We start from the raw sequence: 27,392 nt of genomic DNA, 5'->3' as shown, positions 1-27,392 counted from the left end.
GTGTGCGGGACATGAAGATTCCACAAACTTGTCCGGAGGGAGATGATGAAAGTCCAGATAATATCCCTCCCGGATAACGGCGAGAACCCACTGGTCCGATGTAATCTCGACCCATCTGGGGTAGAAGAGGGTCAACCTGCCCCCTATGGCTCCGTCCCCCAGATGAATCGGCGGATTCTCATTGGGAGGCGCGGCCGGGACCTGAACCCGGGCCCGCTCCCCTCCTGCGCTGCTTGGTCCGAAAGGACTGATTCCCGGCAGGAGGACGTGGTGCCTGGTAACGACCCCTGTAAGGAACGAAACGCTGGGAACTCCTGCCCCTGGAGGGCCTTGGAAAGGCGCGCTGGCCCCTTCGGAACCGATCTTCCGGCAATCTGGGCACTGGAGAGGCGCCCCATGCACTGGCCAGTTTATCAAGGTCGCTGCCAAATAGAAAGGAGCCCTTGAAGGGCAATCTGGTGAGGCGGGTTTTAGAAGGCGCATCAGCCGACCATCTTTGGATCCAGAGCTGCCTCCTGGCCGCTACGGAGGATGAAATCCCTTTAGCGGTTGTCCGTACCAGGTCAGATGCCGCATCCGTAAGGAACGAAAGAGCAGATTCCATGTCCGCCGCTGGAGCGTTGTTCCTAACCTGTGACAAACAGGCACGCGTCACCACCGTGCAGCAGGTGGCGATCCGTAAAGATAAAGCCACCACCTCAAAGGCCTGACGCAGAATGGCGTCCAGTCGTCGATCATGCGGCTCCCTGAGGGCCGTCCCCCCTTCAACTGGAATGGTAGTGTGCTTGACCACCGCGCTAATCAAGGCGTCCACCTGAGGGCACGCCAGCAGATCCTGGATAGCCGGCGCCAATGGGTACATGCTCGTCAGAGCCCGACCCCCTTTGAAGGCAGCCGCTGGAGCCGCCCATTCTAAATCAATCAGTTGTTGCGCCGCCTGTAAGAATGGAAAATGGCGGGCCGTAGGACGAAGACCTTCCAGTAGGGGGTTCTGCGCAGAAGGTATCGAAGCGCTGGGACCTGTAATATCCAATTCCGCCAGACACTGAGACACCAGGTCGGAGAGATCCTCCTTAGGGAAGAACCGCCTCATGGTTCGATATGGCTCAGTCCCTGGAGGGAGGTCCCCCTCGTCCGGGAGTTCGGACTCGTCCTGCAAGACCTCCTGGTCTGACTGATCTGGGCTATCCATCGGTGGGAAGTCCCGCTCGCGATAAGGTTGTGAAGGCCCAGGAACAGGATCCGCAGGAGCTGCCACCGGAGCAGCCGCCGCAGGCGCAGCCACCGCAGGAACTACAGGAACAGCAGGAACCGTAGGGCCTGGATGGGCAGCCGTTTGCATCTGAACAAAAGCATGAATTCCCTTAAAGAGATTCACCCAGGAAATGGAAGCAGCCTCTAAGCGCCGGGGTACAAGCTCCCCCGGGACGCCGGATTGGTCGAGACTGCCCCCTAACTCCGGGGTAGCCCCTGGGGAACTGTCCACAAATCGTGGTTGAGACAGGTCCTGGCCCGAGGGTCGCAGGGCCCCCTCACATTGGGCACACAAAGAATCTGGCTCATCCCTGCGCGTGGCCCTAAGGTGGCATGCGGAGCAGAGGCCAAGGGCTGCAATGCCCGAAGCAGGGGGCGCCGTTGCTGAAGACTCCGCAGCTTTCTGATCCATTGAACAAAAGGTGCTCACAAATAATATGCGGCAGCAATAGGCGCTTAATAGCAATAGGCTCCCAATAGCAATGGGCTCCCAATAGCAATGGGCTCTCAATAGCAATGGGCTCTCAATAGCAATGGGCTCCCAATAGCAATGGGCTCTCAATAGCAATGGGCTCTCAATAGCAATGGGCTCTCAATAGCAATAGGCTCTCAATAGCAATAGGCTCCCAATAGCAATAGGCTCTCAATAGCAATAGGCTCTCAATAGCAATAGGCTCTCAATAGCAATGGGCTCTCAATAGTAATGGGCTCTCAATAGCAATAGGCTCTCAATAGCAATAGGCTCTCAATAGCAATAGGCTCACAATAGCAATAGGCTCACAATAGCAATAGGCTCACAATAGCAATAGGCTCACAATAGCAATAGGCGCTCAAGAGCAATAGGCGCTCAATAGCAATAGGCGCTTAATAGCAATAGGCGCGCAATAAGAAGAGGCGGCAGCAATATGCATGCAAGAGGCATTCAATACGCATTCAGCAATAAGCGGTCAGCAATATGCTCGTAATAGGCATTCAAGAAGCTGTCAGTAATAAGCGGCCAGCAATATGCTCGTAATAGACAGTCAATAAGCTTTCAGTAATAAGCGGTCAGCAATATGCTCTTAATAGGCATTCAATACGCTTTCAGTAATAAGCGGTCAGCAATATGCCGAAACAAAGTCAAGGAGGAAAAAAGCCGCGCCTATTACGGGCGCGGAGTACCTGAGCCAGGCCCTACGAGGGCGTCCTCCACGGCGTGCCACGCCGCCGATCCTCTGCGCTTCGGAGACCCGTAGGAAGAGACGTACTCCGTACCAGGTTCGGCGCGTCCCAGCTGGAACACAGGCGGTCTCCGGCTGCGGGGGAAGGGATCACCTCACCACCGCAATTTGAGGAAATGCACCCGCTACCTCGTCCACGCCGGGACCGAGGGCCTCGTATACCTCACGCGGACTGCGTCCGGGGACTGTGTCACTGCCGCGCTTCGGCAGGACCGAGGACTTTCCCACCGGGGGAGCACGTTAATCACCCCGGGAGCTCGCTGGGGGAGGAACCCGTGGGTATCTACCGCAGGAGCGCGGGGCTCTAAGTCGAAGAGACAGGAAAAACGAATCTAGAATGAGAAGAAAAGAGAAAAATTAAAGTAGTCTTGGAAAGCACGCTCAACTAGCGTGCAGGCACTCCAAACTGCTTTGGAGACGGAAATTACTGAATAGCTACGCTTCCTGTGGGGATATATATGCCCCCGTGCTGACGTCAGATCCGTTTCCAACTGCTAGCACGCGGATACTATCCCATTTGTACTGAGTCCATCTGGCTACACGCCAGGAAAAGTTAGGTTAATTCATGTTTTTTGAATCTACAAAGTTTTCTGCTTCAGTATGAGTAAATACTGAGGAGCAGCAGGTGGCTCACCAGGCTAAGAGAGGGTGCTTTCGAAGTTTTTCTCTGTCTCCATCTGCTGGAAGGGAGGCAAAACCCAGCAGTCTGGACTGATCTGTGGTACTACAGGAACAAAAATTAGCAGGTAAGAACCAATTTTCCTTTCTAACCAATATATTAAATAGAACATAATTTGAAACATATGCTCATACTTTAGCACATTACAACAATGTAATAATGCTTAGATTATTCCAAATACCAGAATATTTCTAGGACCAAATGCCACAGGTCCTGTTTATCTTGCACATGTGCTCACATGTGCCTAGATGTAAACCGTTGTGACGGTAAAATACTTGACGGTCTATAAAAGAATTCAAATAAATAAAATAAATAAAATAAACTTGCAGCTGTGAGCATATGTGCAAGATGAACAGGTGCTACAGCATTCTTTTGCTGCAATACTAATTCTTATATTAGGAGGGAGAGCTTAGATGATTTTCAATAGGCTGCACCCATGTAAACTACATGTACACTTGTAATGCATGCACTTGTAGCTAATTTTCAAAGAGAAATTACTCTGATAGTTTGAAAATTCTTTAGTATAAAGTAGGGATGAGTATTCATTTTTTCTTCTTACTTTGTTTTATTATAAACTATATTTACATGCATAAACAAATGAAAAAAAAAAACCCCCACAACCAAAAAAATGAAAAAATGACCCAAATACTTTTTCCCCCTTGCACCTAGTTTAAAGCACATATAATAGAATGGCCCACTTTTTTTTGCACCTGTTACTTATGCATGTTAGTGACTGGGGTAAAACAGCACACCTACATTTGCGAATGGAATGTGCACACATTGTTCCCACCCTCCCCCCCCAGAAATAACAGACCTAAAAGTAAGCATGCTTTAGAAGTCTGCACATAGTTTTAGCTAGATAGAGGAGAGCAGTTTTCAGCCAGGCTAATTTACCACTGTAAATAATTGTTTACCCAGGTAAATTGCAGGTGAATGGGGATGGCAGCTCTGACAAGGACAGTGTAGAAACATGGCCACTGGCAATAAAAGGCTGAGTATCTTAGCAAGTGATCCTACTATCCCACAACAGTGAAAGCTAGTGGGTATGGGGAGGAGTCACTGGAAGAAGGCCTATGCTTTCAATATTGTTTCTCCCTCCATCATAAAATATAGCAAAATACAATGGTTTCAAAGTTATAATAGGAAAGACAAAGTTTAAATAAATATGACTTAAAAGGATGGGCAATAAATGGCCATGAGAGTCGGTGGATGAAAGAAACAGCTTCCTAGCAGGGCTAGATTTAAAATTTTGGCATCCATAGGTACTAGGGGGGGGGGGGGGGGTGAGGGTATCTTCCCCCCCTGCAAATCATCAGAGGGAAGGGGGGCTTATCCAGATCTTCCCTTGGTCTCTTCTTACATTGAGGTGAGGGGGGAACAGAAGTAATCATTCGGACATGCTGCCTATGTCCTCTAGAGCTGCCATCCACATTAGCAGGAACTTGAACAAAAGTCAGAGCAGACCCCATAAGCCAGTGCAAGCCCACAGGCTTTGCAGTAGCCCTGCCCTTTCTCCCATGCAGGCCTCTTGTCTTTTGGAAACCTGTGCAAGGGACAAGGTTGCTGCAGTGGCCCGCAGGCCCCACACTGACTTTTGTTCAAGTTGCTGCTGCAGGCACTACCTATAGAAACAATGTTAGCAAACCCAGATGGCAGCAGTACTTATTAAAATTTGGCACAAGAGGCTATCTCCATTGCCTATGCCAAAATCAGGCCTGCTTCCCAGGGGAGGTTGTTCAGGCAGAAGTGACAGAATTCAAGAAAGCCTGGGATAAGCATAGAGGATTCCTGGTGAAAAAGTGAGGGAAAAGCCAGAAATCAGCTGAGGGCTATGGCACTGCACTACTAATGAAACTGGGCAGAGTAGAGAGAGCTTAAGGTTCTTATGACATCATTGTTTCTGTGCTGGGCATTGAGGCCACACCACAGTACATTATGTACTTTAATAAAGTACAAATTTTAGTAGTATAGGTACAAATTTTGAATCACTGAAGAGTCTAATCTTTGACCCTTATTTAATTGCAAATTCAGCACAATACTGGGGTTTACCCATGATTACCAGTTTATCTCAGTAGCATTCACAGAATTGCAGTACTCCTCCTCCTCTCTCTCCTCTGCGGGGCAGGAACTGGTGGATAACAAGGAGGAGGGAGCGGATTCAGAGTCCAGCCTCCCCGAGCAGGGTTTTGAAGGTCCATAGGGTTTTCCCCCAAATTTGTCCTGCTGATGCACAAGGCTTTTCTGGCTAGAAAGTGCGCAGGAATGTGTCCTCAAGCCCCAGGGCTTAAGTGGAGCTTCAGGTGACCCCAGGGATCTGGCTGATATGCAGGATGCTGCGTTGCTACAGAGCGCGGATCCAGAGGGGGATCTGATTCCGGACCCAGGATGTGAGCCAGGATCACTCAGATCTTGCAGAGGCCGGGACAGAGGGGGATGACCTAGAGTGGTCCACCTGTTTAAGGTGGTGCAGCTTCAGCCCCTTATTACACAAGTGTTGGAAGAGTTGGGGGTAAAGCTATCACAGGAGGAGTCGAACAATGAGGGCATTATTCCGGTCCTGTTTGGAGGGTGGGGACCGCTCAGTGTCTTCCCGTACCTAAAAAAGATCCAAAAGCCGATTAGCCGGGAGTGGGATTTCCCGGATACAGGCTTAAAGGTTGGGAGGGCGATGGCGAAGCTTTACCCCTTGCAGGAGGAGTATTTGGATCGCCTTAAGACTGAAGGTGGATGCATTGGTCTCTGCGGTAACTAAGACTGCAATTCCATGGGTGGGGGGTCTGCCACTCTGAAGGAGATCCAGGACCGCAAGCTGAAGATTCAGCTGAAGCACATGTTTGAGGTGTCGGCTTTGAACTTGCGGGCAGCGGTGTGTGCTAGCATGATGCAGCATGCCTGTTTGTGCTGGATCCAGAAACCGCAGGAGCAGTCCTCCCCTGGGGTGCTTTCCCCCATTCAGGCAGCTCGCCTGGAAGCTGGGGTGGCTTATGTGGCAGATGCCTTGCATGACTTGGTCCATACCAGAAGTATGGTTTCAATGGAGGCAGCATGCAGACTGCTTTGGTTGCATAATTGGTCGGCGGAGATGTGGTCCAAGACACAGCTACGTAATCTTCTTTTCAAGGGGAAGCTCCTTTTTGGGGGAAGATCTTGACCAGTTGATGAAGCCCCTGGGGGAGTCCAAGAGAAGCAGACTGCCGGAGGATAATTAGAAGGTTTTTCCATCCCATTCCTGGGACTCAAGGAGGTTTCGGGCTGGTAGGGGATCTTCCACTTTGGTTTCCAAGCAGGTATCAAGACATCAGTAGACCTTTTGGGGTGCCGGCAGGTCCTCCAGAAGCAGATTCGGTCAGGGGACCGGACGTAATAAGACCTCCCAATGAGGCCAGGGGTGCCCACTCCTCACTGGAAACGGTAGGGGGCTGGTTGTCCCGTTTTTACGAGAAGTGGGCCAAAGTAACCTCAGACCAGTGGGTCCTGGAGGTTATAAGAGACAGCTATGCCTTAGAATTTTCGCATCCACTCAGGGCCACCTTCCTGGAATCTCACTGCTCCTCTCGAAACAAAAAGGAAGCGGTGGAGGGAACTCTACAAAGGTTAAACCTAGAAGCCATTGCTCCGGTGCCGCCAAGCGAGCAAGGGCAGGGGAGGTACTCCATCTATATTTGTGGTACCAAAGAAAGAGGGCACCTTCCGCCCCATCTTGGATTTGTAGAAGGTAAACTTGTGCTTGCGAGTGCCGTTTTTCTGTTGCGGACAGTAATTGCGGTGGTCCGCAAAGGAGAATTCCTTGCATTGTTGGATCTGTCAGAAGCTTGCCTGCATATCCCTATTCAAGAGGACCACCAGATGTTTCGGCGGTTCAAGGTATTGGGCCAGCACTTCCAGTTTCAGGTTCTTCATTTCGGATTGGCCAGGCCCCCTGGACCTTCACAAAAGTGATGGTGGTAGTGGCAGCAGCCCTCCGACGAGAAGGAATTCTGGTTCATCCGTATCTAGATGATTGGCTTATCTGGGCAAAGACAAAGGAGGAGTGCGGTCATTCCGTGCAGTGAGTGATGACCATTCTCGGCTCTCTGGGTTGGGTCACCTAGTTCTGTTTCATTCATTGGAGTATCTGGGAGCCCACTTTGAGACCCAGGTGGGCCGAGTATTCCTGACAGTGGACAGAGTATCGAAACTGCAGGCACAAGTAATGCGGCTGTTGCATCTTCCGATGCCCAGGGTCTGGGATTACTTACAGGTACTGGATTCCATGGCTTCGACATTGGAACTGGTCCCATGGGCCTTTGCTCACATGCAGCCACTACAGAGGGCGTTGCTGTCCAGATGGAAGCCAGTGTCCAAACAGTTTTATCTGCCCCTGCCCCTTCTGGCGAAGTCCAGGTCCAGCCTTTCATGGTTGATAGTAAGGAGCAACCTGGAAAAGGGGGTGGACCTGGAGACTCCAGATTTGGTGGTAGTGACCACAGATGCTAGCCTCAAGGGCTGGGGAGCAGTGTGCCTGGGGCAATTAGCCCAAGGGCTTTGGTCTGTGGTGGAAGCGGCCTGGTCCATCAAACGCCTGGAGATGAGGGTGCGGCGCAGAGCCCTAGAAGAGTTTCTGCCTCTGGTTCAGGGTCGCATGGTTCAAGTGTTTTCAGACAATGCGACAATGGTGGCATATATCAACCGCCAAGGAAGAATAAAGAGTCATGTGGTGGCTCGGGAAGCTCAGCTATTTTTCGCGTGGGTGGAGCGTCACCTCGAGGGTCTGGCAGCCTCCCATGTAGTAGGCAAAGACAATGTTTAGGCAGACTTCCTCAACAGGCAGCAGCTCGATCCTGGGACATGGGAACTATCCCCAGAAGCTTGGAATCGCATTTGTGCCAGATGGGGCACTCTACAGCTGGATCTCATGGCAACGCAAGCCATGCAAAGTCACCAAGATTCTTCAGTCACAGAAGGGAGACTGGTTTGGTAGTGTACATAATTTTTGTACACAGGGACAGGGCAATCAGAACACTTCGATTCAGAAAAAGATTTTAAAATATAATTTATTCAGCTGTTTATAAGAAAGTCCAAGACAAGTGTTCTGGGAGATGCAATATGCCCTGACTTATATAATCAAAATACAACATTCCCGAAGCTTCCAGAATGAATGACGTAACTGCCCAAAGACTTCCTTACAAAAAATACCTTATGCTGTTGTCATGACAATCTATCATGTATAGGAAATGCTTGTGAGGATCACTCCCCCCATTCTGAGAATTCCTAACCAACTAAACCTGTATATCCTCCCATCATACAAGTTCCTGTATCACTCTGGCTTTGATGCACTATGTTCTTCTTTTCTTCTTTTGTTGTGTAAACAAATCGCAGTCTGGGTCTTGAATAGGAGCTAGGCTTGAATTCCATTTCTTGGCACCAGGGTTTAATTAAAAACTGTCACCTCACAGGATCTCCTTTTCAACTGATTTCTGTCCGTTGAAACCATGCATCTGCAAGACAAAAGCTTGCATCCTGGACCCAGTTTCTCTGTATTGTGAAGTAAATGTTGCCAGCAAATCTGTCTCAGAGATTTTCTGCAAGTCATGCTCAGAAAAGCACTCAAAGTTCATTCACCTCTGACAAGCCACAGTACAGCAGAGGCATCTGGGAATTTTTTGGTTGTCTGCTCGGCCTATTCTTCAGTAGGACTGGATGCCTTGGTTTGCCTGGGGCCGATGGGGATTCTTCTGTATGTGTTTTCTCTGTGGCCACTCATAGCTCGAGTACTGCGGCACAGAATCTCATCCAGGGACAGTAGTGCTGGAGGCACCCGAATGGCTGTGATGTCCATGGTTCGTGGATCTACTGTATCTGGCGGTGTACAGTCCTCTTCGGCTGACTCATCTGCTAGGTCTTTTGCGACAGAGGTCTATATTTTCGGATCAGGAGGATCACTTTTGTCTCATGGCTTGGCTTTTGAGTGACAGCATTTGCGCATGAAGGGGTATTCAGAACCAGTAATTACTACCCTTCTGCAGGCAAGGAGGCCTGCTACCTCCATGGTGTATATCAGGATTTGGAAGGTATTTGAAACGTGGTGTGTGCAACAGAGTCTAGACCCTCTATCGGCGATGGTTCCGCATATTCTGTCCTCTCTACAGCAGGGCTTGTCCAAGGGTTTGGGCCTTTAGTTCACTCCGTGTCCAGGTTGCTGTCTTAGGTTGTCTCCAAAGCAAACTACGGGGAAAGTCCTTGCCCGCCCATCCTCATGTCATCCGATTTCTGAAGAGTGAAGCATGTTTGGCCTCCGGTGCAGAAGACATGTCCAGATTGGAACCTCAGTTTGGTCTCACGGGTGCTACGTGAGGTGCTTTTTTATTTTATTTCACTTTTTTTTACCGGTATTCACAAAACTTATATATCATATTGGTGTACATGTTATAACATTCATATACAACAAAACAATAACAATCAAAACCTATAAAACAAGTACAATAAATAATCAATAAAATACCTAAAACTAACAAACATATCTGCTAAAAATTCTTTTTGAGCCCTTGCGACAAGCTTCCTTGAAGGACCTTATGTTGAAAGCAGTTTTTCTAGTTGCAATTTGTTCAGCCAGACAGATTTCAGAGCTTCAGGCTCTTTGTCACAATCCTTTCTTTGCGGATTTCTAATGACCGAAGGGCTTTGTGTGCAGTGCCATCCTTTTTGCCAAAGGTGGTTTCTACCTTTCATATGAATCGGACAGTAGAATTGCCGGGTTTCCCGGAATGGGATCTGGATTCGGCAGAGGGTAGAGATCTACATCTTTTGGATGTGCGTCATGTTCTGCTGCATTATTGGAAGGTCACTAATTCCTTTTGACGGTCAGACCACCTATGTGTGTTATTTGGCAGGTCAAGGAAAGGAGAGAAAGCCTCTAAAGCTACTTTGGCTCATTGGTTGAAGGAAGTAATTTGTTCGGCCTATATTTGTAAAGGTCGAACCATCCCAATGGATCTGAAAGCGCATTTGACTAAAGAGCAGGCGGCTTCCTGGGTGGAGTGTCAGCTGATATCTCCACAGGAGATTTATAGGGCTGCAGTCTGGTCTTCGCTTCATACTTTCACCAAGGATTACAGCCTGGATGTTCGGTCGCAAGAGGACATTAAAGTATGTTGAGAGCGGGTCGTTCGGGTTCCTGGCTGGGATAGGATTGCTTTGGTACATCCCACTGGTCTGGACTAATTTGGGTATGTACAGGAAAGGAAAATTGGTTCTTACCTGCTAATTTTCATTCCTGTAATACCACAGATCACTCCAGCAGCCCGCCCCATTGTTGCTTCTGAAAGACTGAATTTCCTGATCCTCTTTTCAGTGTGTCAGTTGTTTTTTTTCTCAATTTACTCTATTTTGTTTGTTTTTGTTGTATGACTGTTCGGATACTGGAGTTTGTGGGTCTTCAGTTCAAGTGTATCCAACCCTGGGGTGGTTCGGTCTGCCTGGTTATGGGGAAGGTTTCTAATCTTGGCTTGAGTACAGGTCAATACTGAGGGACTGCAGGCGGCAGTCTCGGTTAAATAGTAGTGCCTCAAAGTTTTTCTTCTCTGCCTCCATCTGCTGGTAGGGATGCATAAACCTACTGGTCTGGACTGATCTGTGGTATTACAGGAATGAAAATTAGCAGGTAAGAACTTTTCCTTTTCTCTTCCAGTATAAGTCTGCTTTAAACACTGGTTTAATTTATGCACATAGCTGCAGCATAACCTATGCTGCAAATAAGCACACAAGTTACAGCAATTTTCAAAGTGGTCTTATTCTGTATAACTTATTGGTGTGTTTTAAAATTAGTCTCCCAGTTTTTAAGAGGAAGTGAATGAAAAGTACAATCAATCTAGGCGTGCAATGATCACTAACTCTAGGCTTTTTCATAATTGTATTTTTAGGTATGAAAAAATTAATTCTTGTGAGCAATATGTTGGATAAGCTTCCAGAAAATTTGGACATGCTGCAGAATCTACAGGTTTTGCTGCTGGATAAAAATCCACTTAGGGAACCACCAACAGAAGTGTGGTATAAAGGGAAAGCAGCTATATGGCAATATCTACAGGATAAAAGACGTAAAAAAGCTATGGCAACAAAGGTAAAGGCCCTACAAGGTTTGGGAAAAGTCTGTCATGATTTAGAGTTCATTTGCATACACAGTTTCATGGTTTTAATCATACTGCACCAAAAATAAGTTTTTGACAATTTCATAGTAAATCTAATTCAGATAATGAGATAAACTGGCAAGTAAACAGTGCTGTCCCTGCTATGCAGGTATTTAGAGAAATCTGCATACAGTCCAGCATGATGTAGCCAATAGACTGCCAAACTGTACAGAAGTACGCTATTTCATTGTTAGCATGTGCTATTTCCCATGTCAGGCATGTTGTTTAAATGAGCCCTATAGGTAACTAACATCTGTATTTTACATACAGACTTTATTGCAAAATGTTCAGTTTCTTGTACTATTGCAAAGCATTTTTTGTGCTTAATTTAACTGCATCTTCATAGCAAATGAGATGCTTTGCATAGTTTTACATTGCACTCAGCATTGATTTTGCATGAAAACTTGCAAGAGACACATTTAATTCACAATTTGCAAATAAAGTAACAGAGCATGATAAGCAGGATAACATACACTAATAGTGATTTTAGCTTTGCAAGTTTTGGCACAGCTTGGCATATTGGCTACTATAGGTGAATTAGTTATTTTTTTTTATTATTTATTGTTTATTAAGAAATGATCATAAGAATACAACCATACCATGTATTAAGTGTCACACATTAGTCAAATAAATGAATCAGAGTCAGCATTCATTTTGTTCCCTTATAGCTTCCCCTTCCCTCCCTCCCCCTTCTTTTTTATTTTGTTTTCCCCCCATACCTTGACACTGAGGGGATATCGCTGTATAAGACACTCTGTTAAACCCAGCTATCGTGACCCCATAGATTTAAGGCAACGGGGAGACATCAAGGAGGAGGATCTCAGCCCCCTCCCCATTCTGCAAATGTTAACCTTGCCCATAGAATCCCGAGATCTGCAGGGTTGTAGAACATGAGCAATGGTATCACTGGATAAAGTCTAACAGACAGATCAGCTCAGGTCCTCCCTTCCAACCTAGTGATATGTGTCATGAGAACCAACCATCTCCTATAAAATTGAGATATGGAATCCCACCAAAGAGCTGTAAGTTTCTCCATATATCCAATCTCTCTTAATTTAGTATAGAGTTGGGTCATAGTGGGGGGGGGGCTCTCGAGATTTCCACATAGCAGCTATTAGTAAGCGGGCAGCTGTGGCAATATAGAGAAACATTTTCTGTTGGTCATCTTCCAAAGCCGAGTAATGGATCCCTAAGAGCCAATACGCCGGCTGAAGCGGAACCTGCTTCCCTGAAACAGTGGCAACCAACCCTTGACAATTGCTCCAGAATTGATGTAGTCGGGGACATTGCCACCACATATGCCAATATATTCTGATTTGTGAACATTGTCTCCAACAAAGAGGAGAACTCTCCGGGAACCAGGACACCACCTTCACTGGTGTATAGTGCCATCGGTAAAGAAGCTTATACCGATTTTCCAATATGGATGCGGACATCGAGAACCGTCCCATGGACTTAAAACACTCCTCCTATTTTTTATCTCCCCATGGGGTCCCTAAGTCACGTTCCCATGCAACCAAATGGGCCGCCTTCCTCCCTGTATTTTGATTAATATCTGATAGAGCTTTGAGATTACCTTTTGCACCCGCCCAGCCAATATACAATAACCTTCAAAAACAGAGCGAGGGAGCTGCAAATCTGTGCGGGGACCTTTGGTTAATAAAAAATGGAATAGTTGTGCATAAGCCAGGAAATCCTTAACAGGTAGATGATAAGTAGTTTGTAAGTCTTGGAAGGAGACCATGCCACGCCCCCATAATTGACCTATGTTGGCCAGGCCTCTGCTCTCCCAATTTCAAGAGACTGGGGTGTCCCACCCCGAAGGAAAGTCCCTAAGGTAACGAATATGGGGAAGGGCCGAATGTTGCTTTTGTCCTAACAACTTAGATTTCCATTGTATCCAAACCTTTAGGGTATCACGAAGGCATGGAGGGAATGTCGTTTGTTCCTTCTGAGTAAAGTACATCGGCCAATATATAGCCTGTAGTGGGACCACTCCCGTCCACGCCTGCTATCTTAACCCATTGCTTGGGGGTACTCAAATTATGACTATCTACCACATATTTCAATTGTGATGCCACATAATAATGAATAAGGGAGGAAAAATTAAGGCCTCCTGCTTGTCGCGGCCGATAGTGTCTGACAGGAGACCCTGGGGGGGGGGGGGGGTCACCTGCGCCAAACAAAAGCAAACATCTTATGTTGGAGGGGCCTCAGCTCCCGCTCCACGAGGAAACAGGGAAGGGCCTGAAAAAGATAGCTAATTTTGAGTAATAAGAGCATTTTAATCGTGGTCATTCTCCCAAACCAGGAAAAGTCCTAACCTTTCCAGGTATCAAGATCCCTCATCAATGTACTGATAGGAGGTTCGTTGTTCAAACGCGTAAGTTGATAGAGATTCAATCCCAGATTAACCCCTAAGTAATGGAGAGGTCCCCTTGTCCACTGGTAGGGGAAACCCCATTTGGCAACTCGTATTAAATCAGCCAGAAAATGCACCGGCAGAAGTTCAGATTTATCGGAATTAATCTGAAAACCTGAAAGCCTCCCATATTCCTCTATCAGAGTAATTACCCTCGGCACGGATATCATTGGCCTAGACAGGGAAAGAATAATGTCGTCTGCATATGTTATTTTGTATTGTTGCCCACCACACTGTACCCCATAAACCATAGCAGCTCCCTGTATTGCCTCTGCCAATGGCTCTAAGCTTAGCGCAAACAGTAGGGGCAACAAGGGACAGCCTTGACGAATTCCCCAACAAATAAGAAAATTAGTGGTATATCCATGATTGACCTTAAAACATAAAATAAATAGGCTCTATTACACTTTATGTGTTCCGGGTACCCCACTTGTAAAACAAAATATTAAATAATAGGTACACCTTAGCATCTATTGTAAATTAATTAGAGATTAGCTACTATATATTTTTGTGGGACCTCTCCTCCCAGGGTCATGGTATTTTTACCAGACTCTCATTTGTGGTCTGTGGTCCATTTTACTTTATATTTTTTTGAGTATTTTTGTCCATTTATATCACCACACTTTTACCCTTAAAAACTATTATTAAACATTTGTTAAATTTTTATCAAATAACTAGTGAAACTTCCTAACCACAGTCCAATTTGAAAAAGTCACTTTAGCTTAGTTTCGGGAAACGCTGTATTCTGCAAAAGTACTTATCTGCATCACTGCAGATAAGTACTTTTGCAGAATACAGCGTTTCCCGAAACTAAGCTAAAGTGACTTTTTCAAATTGGACTGTGGTTAGGAAGTTTCACTAGTTATTTGATAAAAATTTAACAAATGTTTAATAATAGTTTTTAAGGGTAAAAGTGTGATGATATAAATGGACAAAAATACTCAAAAAAAATATAAAGTAAAATGGACCACAGACCACAAATGAGAGTCTGGTAAAAATACCATGACCCTGGGAGGAGAGGTCCCACAAAAATATATAGTAGCTAATCTCTAATTAATTTACAATAGATGCTAAGGTGTACCTATTATTTAATATTTTGTTTGACCTTAAAACATGCCAGAGGTGTCCTGTAAAGTTCCCGGACCCAGGTAGAGAAAGTCCCCCCTAAACCCACCTTCTGCAAAACTGGAAACAAAAAGGGCCAATACACCCTGTCAAAGGCTTTTTCAACATCTAGAACAGAGCTTTCCAAAGTGTGTGTCGCGACACTTTGGTGTGTCGCCTGAGGTGTGCCGCGCAAGCCCGGTGCACGTGACACACCGGCAAGTGGGAGCCAATGCGGCCGCCGGTGGAGCTCATCCCACTGGCGGCTGAGTGTGCAGGCACACACAGCCGGAAGATCGGTAAGGCCGTGGTGAGTTCACGTCACCACGGCCCGAAGAAAAAGATCACGTCTAAACGTGCAGGTGCTCCGCCTCCTTCCTGCCCACGCGGCCCCGGAAGAAAAATGTTGCCGGAGCTGCACGGGCAGGAAGGAGATGAAGCAGCCGCGTGCAGAAGAGGAGCCGCGTTGTTGCAGCGGGCGAGAAGAGGCCCGGTAGCAGGGCCCCCACCGCGGATCGGATCGAGAAGATCAGGGCCGCTGCAGAGCCGATCCTGCAGCGACCCGTGAAGAGGAGGCCCAGAGGTAAGAGAGAGGCTGAGGGCCCGTAGAGTGCGTGTATTAGCTGAGTTGAGAGATTGGGTGCCTGTATGAGCTGAGTTGAGTTGAGAGATTGGGTTCCTGTATGAGCTGAGCTGAGTTGAGAGATTGGGTGCCTGTATGAGCTGAATTGAGAGATTGTGTGCGTGTATGAGATGAGTTGAGAGATTAGGTGCCTGTGTGAGTTGAGAGATTGGGTGTGGGAGTGAGGATCTCAATGTTTGCAGAGACAGCATGTGAGAGCCTGTGTGTTTGAGAGAGAGAGACAGCATGTGACAGTGAGAGCCTGTGCATGAGCAAGACAGCATGTGGGAGTGAGAGAGAGCCTGGGTGTGTGAGAGTCAGACAAAATGTGCAAGAGAGAGACTGTGTATGAATGATTGTATGAGAGAGCATGTGAGTGAGAGCCTGTGTGTGTGTGTGAGAGAGAGAGAGAAAGCATGTGAGAATGAGAACCTGACTGTATGTTTGAGGGAAGAAGATAGATGGAGAGAAAAGAAATAGAAAAAAAGACAATATGAAATGAATTGGCAAAAAAATAAGAAAGGGGAGGTGGAACAAAAAAGCCTGGGACCAACCAATTAGAAAACTAAGATTAGACAGCAAAGATAAAAAAAGAAAAAAAAGAAATAAATTACTTTTTACTGATTGGCACATGTAATCTTTGGTAATGTGCAAGAGTAGCACTTTCTCTATGCGGATCTCACAATGTACGAGATCAACATGGAGGAACTGGAAACCCACAGGGCCTGCACAGAGGAGGCAGCAGAATGGGCTTCAGTGCCAATAGCAGCAATCAGCGCCTCCCCAATAGCCATGCGGCATCAGTGGCAGCAGAGGCATGAGAGAGGCTCCGAGGTTGCTGGCAAAAGAAAGAGAGGGGGTCTGCCTTTAGTGTGTGCATGTGTATGAATGGGTGCCTGCCTGGGGGTGTATGTGTGTGAATGGATGGGTGCCTGCCTGGGGCATGGTGAGGGAGTGGTGTGAAAATGAATGGGAGCCTGCCTGGGGGTCAGTTTTAGTGTGTGAGAATGACTGGGAACTTGCCTGGGTGTGTGTGTTTGTGTGTATGTGAGGGAGCCAGAGAGAGTGTGTATGAGAAAATCCAGGGGAGTAAGAGTTTGTGTGTGGGGTGTGTGTGGAGGGGGAGAGATTGTCTTAGAGCTTGAGAGTGTGTCAGTGTCTGTGAGAGCGAGAGGTTATGGTGGGTATAAGAGCATGAATGTGTATGTATGTGACAGTGTATGTGTGAGAGAGAATGGACATGTGAGTCTGTGTGAGAGAGGATAACCTCTGGGAAATTGTAAAAAATGTATATGATTTTAATTAATAGAAATTCTATTTATCAGTAGTTTTAAAATATTCTTTTATTAGTATGGTTTTACTATTATAACTGATGCTTTGTTTCTTGATTTTATTTGTTTTATGAGGAATGGTGGTTCTGTTTTTCCATTGTTAATACACAGAGTCTGGCTTCTTGGAGTTTCCATTTCAGTTTTTGTCTAATTTGTGCTCCTTTATTTTGTATTCTGTATTTGGTGAGGGTCTGTCTCTGCTCTGTGTGTGTGTGACCATGATGAGAGATTCTGCTAGCATAGGGATCTATAGCAATCAGGTTTGTTTTGTTTCCTCAGTAGGTGGTGTATTGGTATTCTAGGACCCAGTGTAATATTTACCCATGCTTTTTCACAGGTAGGGTGTTATTGTTGTTTGAGTCCTTGGTGTTATTACTGTTATGTTACAATGGGATTGCAGTATAGATTTTGAGTGTCTTTTTTGCGAGGTTTTATTTTAGTTCACAATGTGCCTGGCAGTGGAAGGTGTTTGTGCTGCTGTTACTGTGAGGTGACACCAGCATTTGAAAATATCTTTTAGTATGATGAGCTGTAAGGGAAACATCCAAGCTCCATTGTTTGGGGGAATTTCAGTGGATGCACAGAGTTACAGAACTGGAGGTGCAGGATTTATATTGACATTCTGTCCCTTCCTATATATTCCAGATTTCACTCTCATAGCCATATAGAATTAGTTGAATGAGGCTATCAAATAATTATATAGTGTGAAACTGGCCAGCTTTTTAAAATTATGCAGAAGACCCTTTGGACTTTTTTATTAACACCAAATATTCAAAAGCTGTGTTCATCCCATCAAGCTCATATATCTCATTAAAGAGGTAAATTGAATAACACAATAACTTTGTTTTATTATTGTTACTCATAAATTATAACAATAACATTAATCTTGGAATATTATATATTTTTAATATAAACGAAAGGTTTTCACAAGATATGTTGTGTTGTGAAACATTTTATTATGTATATATTTAAGGAAACATACATAAATTGTCGAAATACATTTCGTTCATTTAACCTTTAACCTCCGGTTTGCTTGTAGACTAATTACTGTGTCCCGAAATTATGTTTGTCTAAAAAGTGTGTCACCAACATGAAAAGTTTGGAAAGCTCTGATCTAGAGTTATAAAAGCTGTAGGTGCCCCCATTGATTTTGCAATATGGAGCAAATCAATCAGTTGCCAGATGTTATCTGAAGTCCCTCTCCCCGGCATTAACCCAGTCTGAGCCTCGTGGATGAGCTGTCCCATATGACCTCAGAGGCGGAATGCTAAAATTTTTAAGTCAATATTAAGGAGGGAAATAGGTCTGTATTAAGCACAATTAGTAGGGTCCTTCCCTAGTTTGGGAATAATAGTAATTCCGGTCATATTTCCAAATGGGAGGAGGCGAGCCCCTTCTAGTAGCTGATTAAACATGTCCGCTAGCGGTGGCCAGAGTATCAGTTTATATTTCTTATAAAAGAGAAGTGTAAACCCGTCTAATCTTGGGGATTTCCCAGTTTTTAGGTCAGTAATAGCCCAGTCCACCTCTAATGGTGTAATTGGTTTACCTAGTTGTAGCTGATCAGAGGCGGAGAGGCTAGGTAAGGTTTCCCACTGGAGGCTCTGACTCCGGTGTGTACAACTCCTGATAATATTTGTGAAATCGATCTCTGACTGCTGTCTGTGTGGTCAAGACCTCTCCAGTGGGGAATTGAATACAATGAATGACCGCTTTAACCCGTTTGGTCTGTAGTCGCCGTCCAGCATTCTACTATTTTTGTCCCCAAATTCATAGTATTTTTGTTTTACCAAATCCAGAGCATAGGCAATATGGTTTGCATCAGGGCAGCTATTGCCTCCCGTTTATGGGTTAATAATCGAATGGAAAGGGCCCCGGGATTCTGTTTATGTTGCCTCTCCAAGACCTGCAAGCTCACAAAGGATCAGCTCTCGCGTGGCCTGCAACTGTTTCTTGCGGTGGGATGCTAAACTGATACAATGGCCTCAGAGTACTGCCTTCATACTCTCCCATATAGACATTGGGGAAGCGCCCTCCACCCTATTATTTACAAAATAATCCGACATTCCCTGTACGTACCAGGATCAGTCCAGACGGTGGGTTATGTCCCCCGTCCAGCAGATGGAGTCAGAACTAAAACTTCTAGGGGAGGTCCTATATAATCTCCCCTCCCCCAATCTTCAGTATCGTTCTGACTCCAGCAGATGTGAGCAGGGGACGCGGTGGTCCCCAGCACCTTAGCTTAGGTTTCTAGGCTTTTCGCCAGAGGGATAAAGGTTAAAAAAAAAAAACAAAAAACACCTTTTAGCTAGTCAAAAGTTATTGTGGAGCAGTCAGGATAGTGAGGTACTTCTGCCCTCCTTGACTGGCTAGTGACTTGCTGACAGGCTGCTCTAGCAGTGTCTGTCTTTTACCTTTTCTCTCTCTCCTCCTCTGTGGGGTGTTTTGTGGTTGCTTTTCTTTCAGCCTACCGGGCGGTCTGATAGCCGGCGACGGGCCAGGACTCGGGGTGCACGTCTGTGGCGCCGATCTCTCACCCTCTGCTCTTAGTCTCCCTCCCCTCCCCTGCGGAGCGAGAGGACTCCCGACCCGCAGCCCCGCGACGTTACATTCCCCGGGGCCGCCAGCCATCGGGAGGTTACATTCCCCGACAGTATCCTCTGGTGGGGGGGGCAGCCCAGCTCCTACAAACCGCCTCATTTTTCTTCAAGATTTTTATTGCCACGCGCGCAAGCGCCCGCCCCTCCTCCTTCCCTCGTTGCAGATGCAGCGCACGGCGCCCTGTGAGGCCGGAGGCCGTCAGGGAGAGCGCCAGCCCCGAGAGGAGCTTGGCTCGGGCTGTCCCTCCGAGGGGGAGGACAGCCCCCCCTCCGGGGGAGGCCGGGAGGTCGCAGGATCGAGCCGGGAAGAAGCGGGAACGGCAGCCATTTTGTTTCAGGATACAGATGCCGGCTTCTCTGAGGAGGAGGCAGGAGAACCGATTGGGGCCACGTGGCCGTTTTCAGCCACCGGAGTGGCATTGGATCCGTTTGGTCAGCGGGAGGAGCCCCTGAGCAGTGGCTCCTCGGCTTTTCCACCAGAATTTGTGGTCCTAATGCACTGGGCTTTTTTGCAAAGCAGGGAGTCGCCGGGGGGGGGGGGGGGCAGGGGTCCCCCTCCCCCCAAGTTAGCGCGATCGGACACAGTTTTAGGGGGCAGAGTCCCCCAGGCCGGTACCCCGCGACTCGACGAGGGACCAGGACCCTCTCGAGAACCTCCGGGGAGTCAGTCGGCGCCGCGTTCCTCTTCGGGAGGGGACGTCCCGCTGGACCCGGATGGGGAAGACCCCCTCTCTTGGCGACTCAGTTGGAGGGAGACGACCCGCGGGTGCTCCGCATTTTTCAGGCTGGGGAATTGGATGACCTCATTCCCCACATTCTGCAAGAGATGGATATCGACCCTCCTCCAGATCCGGTGGGGCCCGACCCGAAGCTCAAGAAGGGGGATCCTCTCCTGGCGGGCCTTCGACCCTTGGCTAAGGCTTTTCCCACACATCACACCATATTGCAGTTCATCTCCAGAGAGTGAGATGCACCGGAGTCCAACCTTAGGGTCAGCAGGGCCATGGAAAAATTGTATCCCTTTCCGTCAGACTTCCTGGAGCTTCTCAAGGTTCCCGATGTGGATTCCGCGGTCTCAGCGGTCACTAAGCATACCACCATTCCCGTTACAGGGGGTACAGCTTTGAAGGACATTCAGGACAGGAAGCTGGAGATATATCTAAAACGGATCTTCGAAGTCTCAGCGTTGGGAATGCGGGCTGCGATCTGCAGTTCGCTAGCACAGCGTGTGGGGCTTCATTGGGTTCAATAGCTGCTTACTTCACAGTCTCTGCTGGATGCAGAAGCACAGCAAGCGGACAGGTTGGAGGCCGTCGTCGCCTACGGCGCTGATGCCCTATACGATCTCCTGCGGGTTTTAGCTCGCTCGATGGTTGTGGCGGTGTCGGTGCCTGTGGTTGAGAAACTGGTCGGCTGATGCCTCCTCCAAGACTCTATTGGGATCCCTTCACTTTAAGGGTAAGTATCTTTTTGGAGAAAACTTGGATCAAATCATCAAATCTCTCAACAAGAATGCGGTCCATAAGTTGCCAGAGGACAGTCCTCGTTCTTCCAGACCCTTCAATTCCTCCAGAAACCAGTATCGAAATCAGCGCCGGTCTCGGCCTATGAGGCATCAACCACCCAGGGCACCATCCTCTCCTTCGCACACCTGGAGCCGGTCCTTTCGGGGACGCCGTCACGGCAAGGAAGGGCAAGGGTTGGGTACCTCCCCAAAGTCCTCCCAATGATGCCAGGTGGACCCACGGGTCGACTTCCCGACTGGGGGGTCGACTTGCTCTCTTCTACAAGGAGTGGGTCCAAATCACGTCGGATTAATGGGTCCTAGATATTCTAAGACATGGCTACGTCTTGGACTTTGTACACGCCCCCCGAGACAGGTTCCTGTTCTCCCCGTACGGGTCCAGGCTCAAGCAGAGAGCCGTTCGGCAGACCCTCGATCGTCTCCTATCTTTGGGCGCAATAGTGCCAGTCGCGGCCTCCGAGCTCAGTCGAGGTCATTATTCAGTTTATTTCGTGGTTCCCAAGAAAGAGGGTACTTTCTGGCCAATTCTGGATCTCAAGACCGTCAACAAGTCTCTTAGGGTTCCTCGATTCCGCATGGAGATGCTTCACTCGGTACTGGCTGCGGTGCACGCAGGGGAATTCTTGGCCTCGCTGGATCTTACGAAGGCATATCTTCACATCCCGATCCATCAGGCCCACCAGCGCTATCTACGGTTCAAGATCCTGGGACAGCATTTTCACTTCCGGGCCTTACCCTTCGGGCTGGCCACAGCTCCTCGGGTGTTTACCAAGGTCATGGTTGTCGTGGCGGCGGCTCTCCGCAGAGAAGGAATCCTCGTACATCCCTACCTGGATGACTGGCTCATTCGGGCAAAGTCCCGAGCGCAGGGCCTTCGAGCGGTCGACAGGGTGGTACGGCTTCTCCACTCTCTGGGGTGGATCGTCAATTTTGCAAAGAGCAAGTTGGTACCATCTCAGTCGCTGGACTTCCTAGGAGCCCATTTTGATACGAGAGAGGCGATGGTTTTTCTGCGGCCGGAGAGAGCGCAGGCGCTTCGCGAGCAGGTCCTCGTTTTTATGAAGCTCAAAACACCCACGGCGTGGGACTATCTGCAGGTGTTAGGCACCATGGCCTCCATCAATCTGGTCCCGTGGGCCGTCGCTCACCTGCGACCTCTCCAAAGAGTGTTACTCTCCAGGTGGAAGCCTGCGTCACGGGACTAGCAGGCTGTCCTGCCGATCCCAAGGTCAACGTTACTCAGCCTCTGCTGGTGGCTGGACCCTCGTCGACTCGCGCAGGGTGTATCCTTGGAGGCCCCGGACTGGGTGATAGTCACCATGGATGCCAGTCTGTCCGGCTGGGGAGCAGTCTGTCAAAACAGCTCGATCCAGGGCCGATGGTCGGAAGAACAGACGCGTTGGCCCATCAACCAGCTGGAGACCAGGGCGGTTCATCTGGCGCTGCGGGGGTTCCTCCCTCTGGTGCACTGGCGAGCGGTCAGAATTCTGTCTGACAATGCGACCACAGTAGCATACATCAATCGCCAGGGGGGCACGAGAAGCCGTCTCGTGTCCATGGAGACAGACAAGCTGATGGAGTGGGCGGAACTCCACCTACAGTGCTTAGCGGCGTCTCACATTGCGGGCGTGGACAACGTACAGGCGGACTTCCTCAGCCGCCAACGCTTGGATCCCGGAGAGTGGGAACTCTCGGAAGAAGCCATGGGGCTAATAGTCAAGCGCTGGGGGATGCCGCGCATGGATCTGATGGCAACCGCCAGAAATACAAAGGCCGCCCGCTTCTTCAGTCACAGACGGGAGCACGGCGCGGAAGGGGTCAATGCGCTGGTCCTACCGTGGCCGCATCAGTGCCTTCTGTATGTGTTCCCACCATGGCCACTAGTGGGAAAGGTCATACGAAGAGTGGAGGCGCACCCAGGGCCGGTAATCCTGGTGGCGCCTGAATGGCCCCGGACATGGTTCGCAGATCTGCTCCATCTGACGCTAGAGGGACCGCTTCACCTCAGTCACCTACTTAGTCAGGGATCAATATTTTTCGAGGGGGCAGATCGCTTCTGTCTTGCGGCCTGGCTTTTGAAAGGCGCACGTTGAGACGTCACGGTTATCCTGAGCCCGTCATTTCTACTCCGTTACGGGCGCGTAAGATGTCCACTTCGGTCACGTATGTTCGGGTGTGGAAGGTCTTTGAGGAGTGGTGCGTATCCCATGATATCCAGGTCGACCCAGGCCTCTGTGGCTCAGATTCTCACCTTTCTACAGGCAGGCCTAGACTTGGGCCTGGCATATAACTCGCTCCGGGTACAGGTGGCGGCCTTGGGCGCTTTTCTTCAGGGGGGGGGGGGGGGGGGGAAAGTAATCTTTTGCTATCTTCTCATCCGGATATCATCCGTTTTCTGAAGGGGGTGAGACATTTGAAGCCTCCGATCCGTCCTCCTTGTCCCTCGTGGAACTTGAACCTGGTCCTCCGAGCTCTCTGTGGCCCTCCTTTTGAGCCCTTACACACAGCTACCGTCAAAGACGTTACATGCTCAAGACTGTCTTCCTGGTAGCGCTCAGCTCGGCGTGGAGGATCTCCAAGCTACAAGCTCTTTCCTGCTGGGAGCCATATCTCCGGTTTTCGGCAAACGGAGTTTCTCTCCGCATGGTTCCATCCTTTCTACCTAAGATAGTCTCTGCTTTTCACCTCAACCAATCGGTGGAGCTGCCCTCGTTTCCTTCGACTGATTCGGGGGACCTACACAAATTAGACGTGCGATGTCTGATACACTATTTGGAACTCACAAATGATTTCCGTCTGTCAGATCACTTGTTCGTCCTCTGGTCCAATCAGAGGAAAGGTTGTATGGCTTCCAAACAGTCCATCGCTCGCTGGTTGAAGGAAGCGATCGTGGCGGCATATATTGGAATGGGTAAGTCTCCTCCTCTAGCGGTCAAGGTTCATTCTCTCTGGGCCCAAGCAATGTCTTGGGCGGAGAGCACGTCGGTGTCAGTCCAAGAGAGATGTAGGGTGGCCACTTGGAAGTCGCTTCATACTTTTGCGAGACATTATCGCCTGGACGTGTGGGCGCCGGCGGGCAGACTCTTTGGGGACAGGCTCATTCGCGCAGGGCTGTCCTCGGCCCACCCATGATGGGGAAGCTTTGGTACATCCCACCGTCTGGACTGATCCTGGTACGTACAGGGAAAAGAAAATTCCTTACCTTGCTACTTTTCGTTCCTGTAGTACCATGGATCAGTCCAGACACCCTCCCTGTGCCTGGGGGGTCTTCTGGTGGGACATCCCTGCTTTCCTTTCTGATTCCACTCTGTGTTTTCCTCTTGGGGTTCCAAGTTTTGTTTTTGGTCTTGCAGTTACGTTCGCAAGTTCACAGTTCAGTTATGGTTTACCATATTTTGTTACGGCTGGATTGTTCAGCCATTATGACTTCAAATTGCTTACTTGATCCCTCTGTGGTAGTCTCTTCTCTTCTTGGCTTTGCTAGTCTAGAAACTGAGGATTGAGGCAAGGGAGGGGAGATTATATAGGTCCTCCCCTAGAAGTTTTAGTTCTGACTCCATCTGCTGGACGGGGGATATAACCCACCGTCTGGACTGATCCATGGTACTACAGGAACAAAAGTTAGCAAGGTAAGGAATAATTTTCTTACATGTCAGCTACGCTATCATGGTAATAAGGCTCTTTTAATAAGGAATCATTCAATCGCCAGTGTTTTCGGTCAGCCTCCCTAAACCTCCATGTCATCGACCAGTTGACTGGAGCATGGTCAGACCATGTGATTGCTTTGATGTCCGCTAAAGAAGTGTCTCCTATGAGATCTTTCGTGATAAAAAAATAATCAACCCTGCTGTATACAGTATGTGAGTGAGAATAAAATGTATAGTTTCTGCTAAGTGGAAACTTGAGTCTCCATATATGCACTAAGTGCCGCGAATGCAGTAAAGATTTCAGTGCCCTACCTACCCCCCCATTCCCTCGAGACCTGCGAGAAGAAGTATCCTCCGCTGGGACTATAGGTACGTTGAAGTCCCCAGCTAATACTATATTTTCCCCTGGGAAGAGGGCCAATCCCTGATGGAACTCTCTCAAAATGTTAAGATTACTTACCTGGTAATCTCCTTTTCCTTAGTGTATGCAGATGGACTCAAAACAAATGGGTATAGTGTGCTCGTGCTAGCAGTTGGAGACTGATCTGACGTCAGCACGGGTACATATACCCCCACAGGAAGTGAAGCAATTCAGTAATCTTCCTTGCAAAAGCTGTTATAGCCATATGTGTACTGACCAATCGATTAATCAACAGGATTACCCTGACCAATGGATGGTAGCTGGAGAGCGCCAGTGTTCTCAACCCGAAGGAGTCGACACCCGGCAGGGTGGAAGCCCTATTATAAGCAAAACATGGCTTACCGTGAGTCAGCGAATCCCCATGTATACCGGCAGCCGGGCGGGATGCTGAGTCCATCTGCATACACTAAGGAAAAGGAGATTACCAGGTAAGTAATCTTAACATTTCCTAGCGTGTAGCAGATGGACTCAAAACAAATGGGATGTACAAAAGCTACTCCCGGACTGGGCGGGAGGCTGCCTGAGGACCGTGTAGGATCGCCCTCGCAAATGCGGTGTCCTCCCTGGCCTGAACGTCCAGACGGTAGAATCTGGAGAAGGTATGGAGGGAGGACCATGTCGCCGCTTTACATATCTCTGCAGGCGACAGCAACTTAGCTTCAGCCCAAGAGGCTGATTGTGCTCTGGTAGAATAAGCCTTGACCCGTAGAGGTGGTGGTTTTCCTGCCTCTACGTAGGCTGCCTTGATAACTTCTTTAATCCAGCGGGGGATGGTCGGCCGTGAGGCCGCTTCCCCTTGTTTCTTCCCGCTGTGCAGGACGAACAGGTGGTCCGTCTTTCGTACTGCTTCTGACATTTCCAGATATCGGGACAGCAGTTTGCCGATGTCGAGATGACGTAGTATTCGACCTTCTTCCGATTTCTTCAAACCTTCCGTAGTAGGCAAGGATATGGTTTGGTTGAGGTGAAAGCGTGAGACCAGTTTGGGTAAAAAGGAAGGAACTGTACGAAGATGGATGGCCTCTGGCGTGATTCTGAGAAATGGATCACGACAGGATAGTGCTTGTAGCTCTGAGATGCGGCGTGCTGAACACACGGCCAACAAGAACACCATCTTCAAGGTTAATAAACTGAGACACAGGCCTCGAAGGGGCCTGAAAGCTGATCCCGCTAGAAATTCCAATACTAGGTTAAGGTTCCACAAGGGCACTGGCCACTTCAGTGGCGGGCGAATGTGTTTAACTCCTTTCAGGAAGCGTGAAAGGTCTGGGTGCTGGGCAATGGATTTGCCGTCACTTCTGGGACCGTAGCAAGACAGCGCTGCTACCTGTACCTTGATGGAGCTGAGGGACAGACCCTTCTGAAGTCCATCTTGTAGGAAGTCCAAAATGATAGGAATCTGTGCGGTATGCGAATTGGTGCTGTGAGAATCGCACCAGGCTTCAAAAATTCTCCAGATCCTGATATATGTTAGTGATGTGGAGAACTTGCGTGCTCGGAGGAGTGTATCTATCACCGGCTCTGAGTATCCTCTTTTCTTCAGTCTAGCCCTCTCAATGGCCAGACCGTAAGAGAGAATTGAGCTGGATCCTTGTGGAGAATGGGGCCTTGCCGTAGCAGGTCCCGGTATGGAGGCAGAGGAAGCGGATTCCCTGCCAGTAGTCTTCTCATGTCTGCGTACCAGGGTCTTCTTGGCCAGTCCGGGGCCACTAGAAGAACTAGACCTCTGTGTCGCTGAATCCTGTGAACAATGGCGCCCAACAGGGGCCATGGAGGAAATGCATATAGTAGGATCCCTTGAGGCCATGGCTGTACCAGGGCATCGATCCCCTGAGCTCGAGGATCCCGCCTGCGGCTGAAATATCTGGGAGCTTGAGCATTGGTCCTGTCTGCTAATAGGGTCCATGGCTGGCGTCCCCCAGTGATCCACAATTATCTGAAAGGCTGTGGGTGACAGCTGCCATTCTCCCAGATTTAGGCTTTCTCTGCTGAGGAAGTTTGCTGCGGTGTTGTCCTTCCCGGCGATGTGTATGGCGGAGATGTCCTGAAGATTGGCCTCTGCCCAAATCATCAGGGGAGTTATTTCTAGGGACACCTGTTGGCCTCTGGTTCCGCCCTGTCGATTGATGTACGCCACGGTGGTGGCGTTGTCCGACATCACTCTGACTGCTCTGTTGCGAAGTCTGTGAGCAAATCGCAGGCATGCTGGCCTGACTGCCCGTGTCTCCAGTCGGTTGATATTCCATCTTGACTCTTCTCTGGTCCACCGCCTTTGAGCGGTGAGCTCCTCGCAGTGCGCTCCCCATCCGTTCAGGCTGGCATCTGTGGTGAGCAGAATCCAGGTTGGAGGGGACATTCGTAACTCCCGGCCCAAGTGGCCAGGCTGTAACCACCAGCGTAGTTGC

The 27,392-nt window shown here is 48.7% G+C and overlaps 1 protein-coding gene across 5 annotated transcripts in view; it reads left to right on the top strand.

Moving 5' to 3' along the window:
- Nucleotides 1-27,392, top strand: part of LRRIQ4 (leucine rich repeats and IQ motif containing 4) — a 112,485-nt gene that overhangs the window by 60,265 nt on the left and 24,828 nt on the right. For all 5 annotated transcript variants that reach the window (XR_003858696.1, XR_003858693.1, XR_003858694.1 and 2 more), the window contains one exon: nucleotides 11,052-11,248. Coding sequence is in view for 1 of the 5 variants with exons in the window: in XM_029616530.1 (XP_029472390.1) it covers nucleotides 11,052-11,248 (197 nt within the window). In the remaining 4 variants the exon portion in view is untranslated. The remainder of the gene's footprint in view (nucleotides 1-11,051; nucleotides 11,249-27,392) is intronic.

The sequence above is a fragment of the Rhinatrema bivittatum genome, chromosome 9, assembly GCF_901001135.1.
Source record: "Rhinatrema bivittatum chromosome 9, aRhiBiv1.1, whole genome shotgun sequence".
NCBI classification, from domain to species: domain Eukaryota; kingdom Metazoa; phylum Chordata; class Amphibia; order Gymnophiona; family Rhinatrematidae; genus Rhinatrema; species Rhinatrema bivittatum.
Note: the sequence above shows the minus strand (reverse complement) of the source record. Positions and strands in the feature narration are given on the sequence as shown.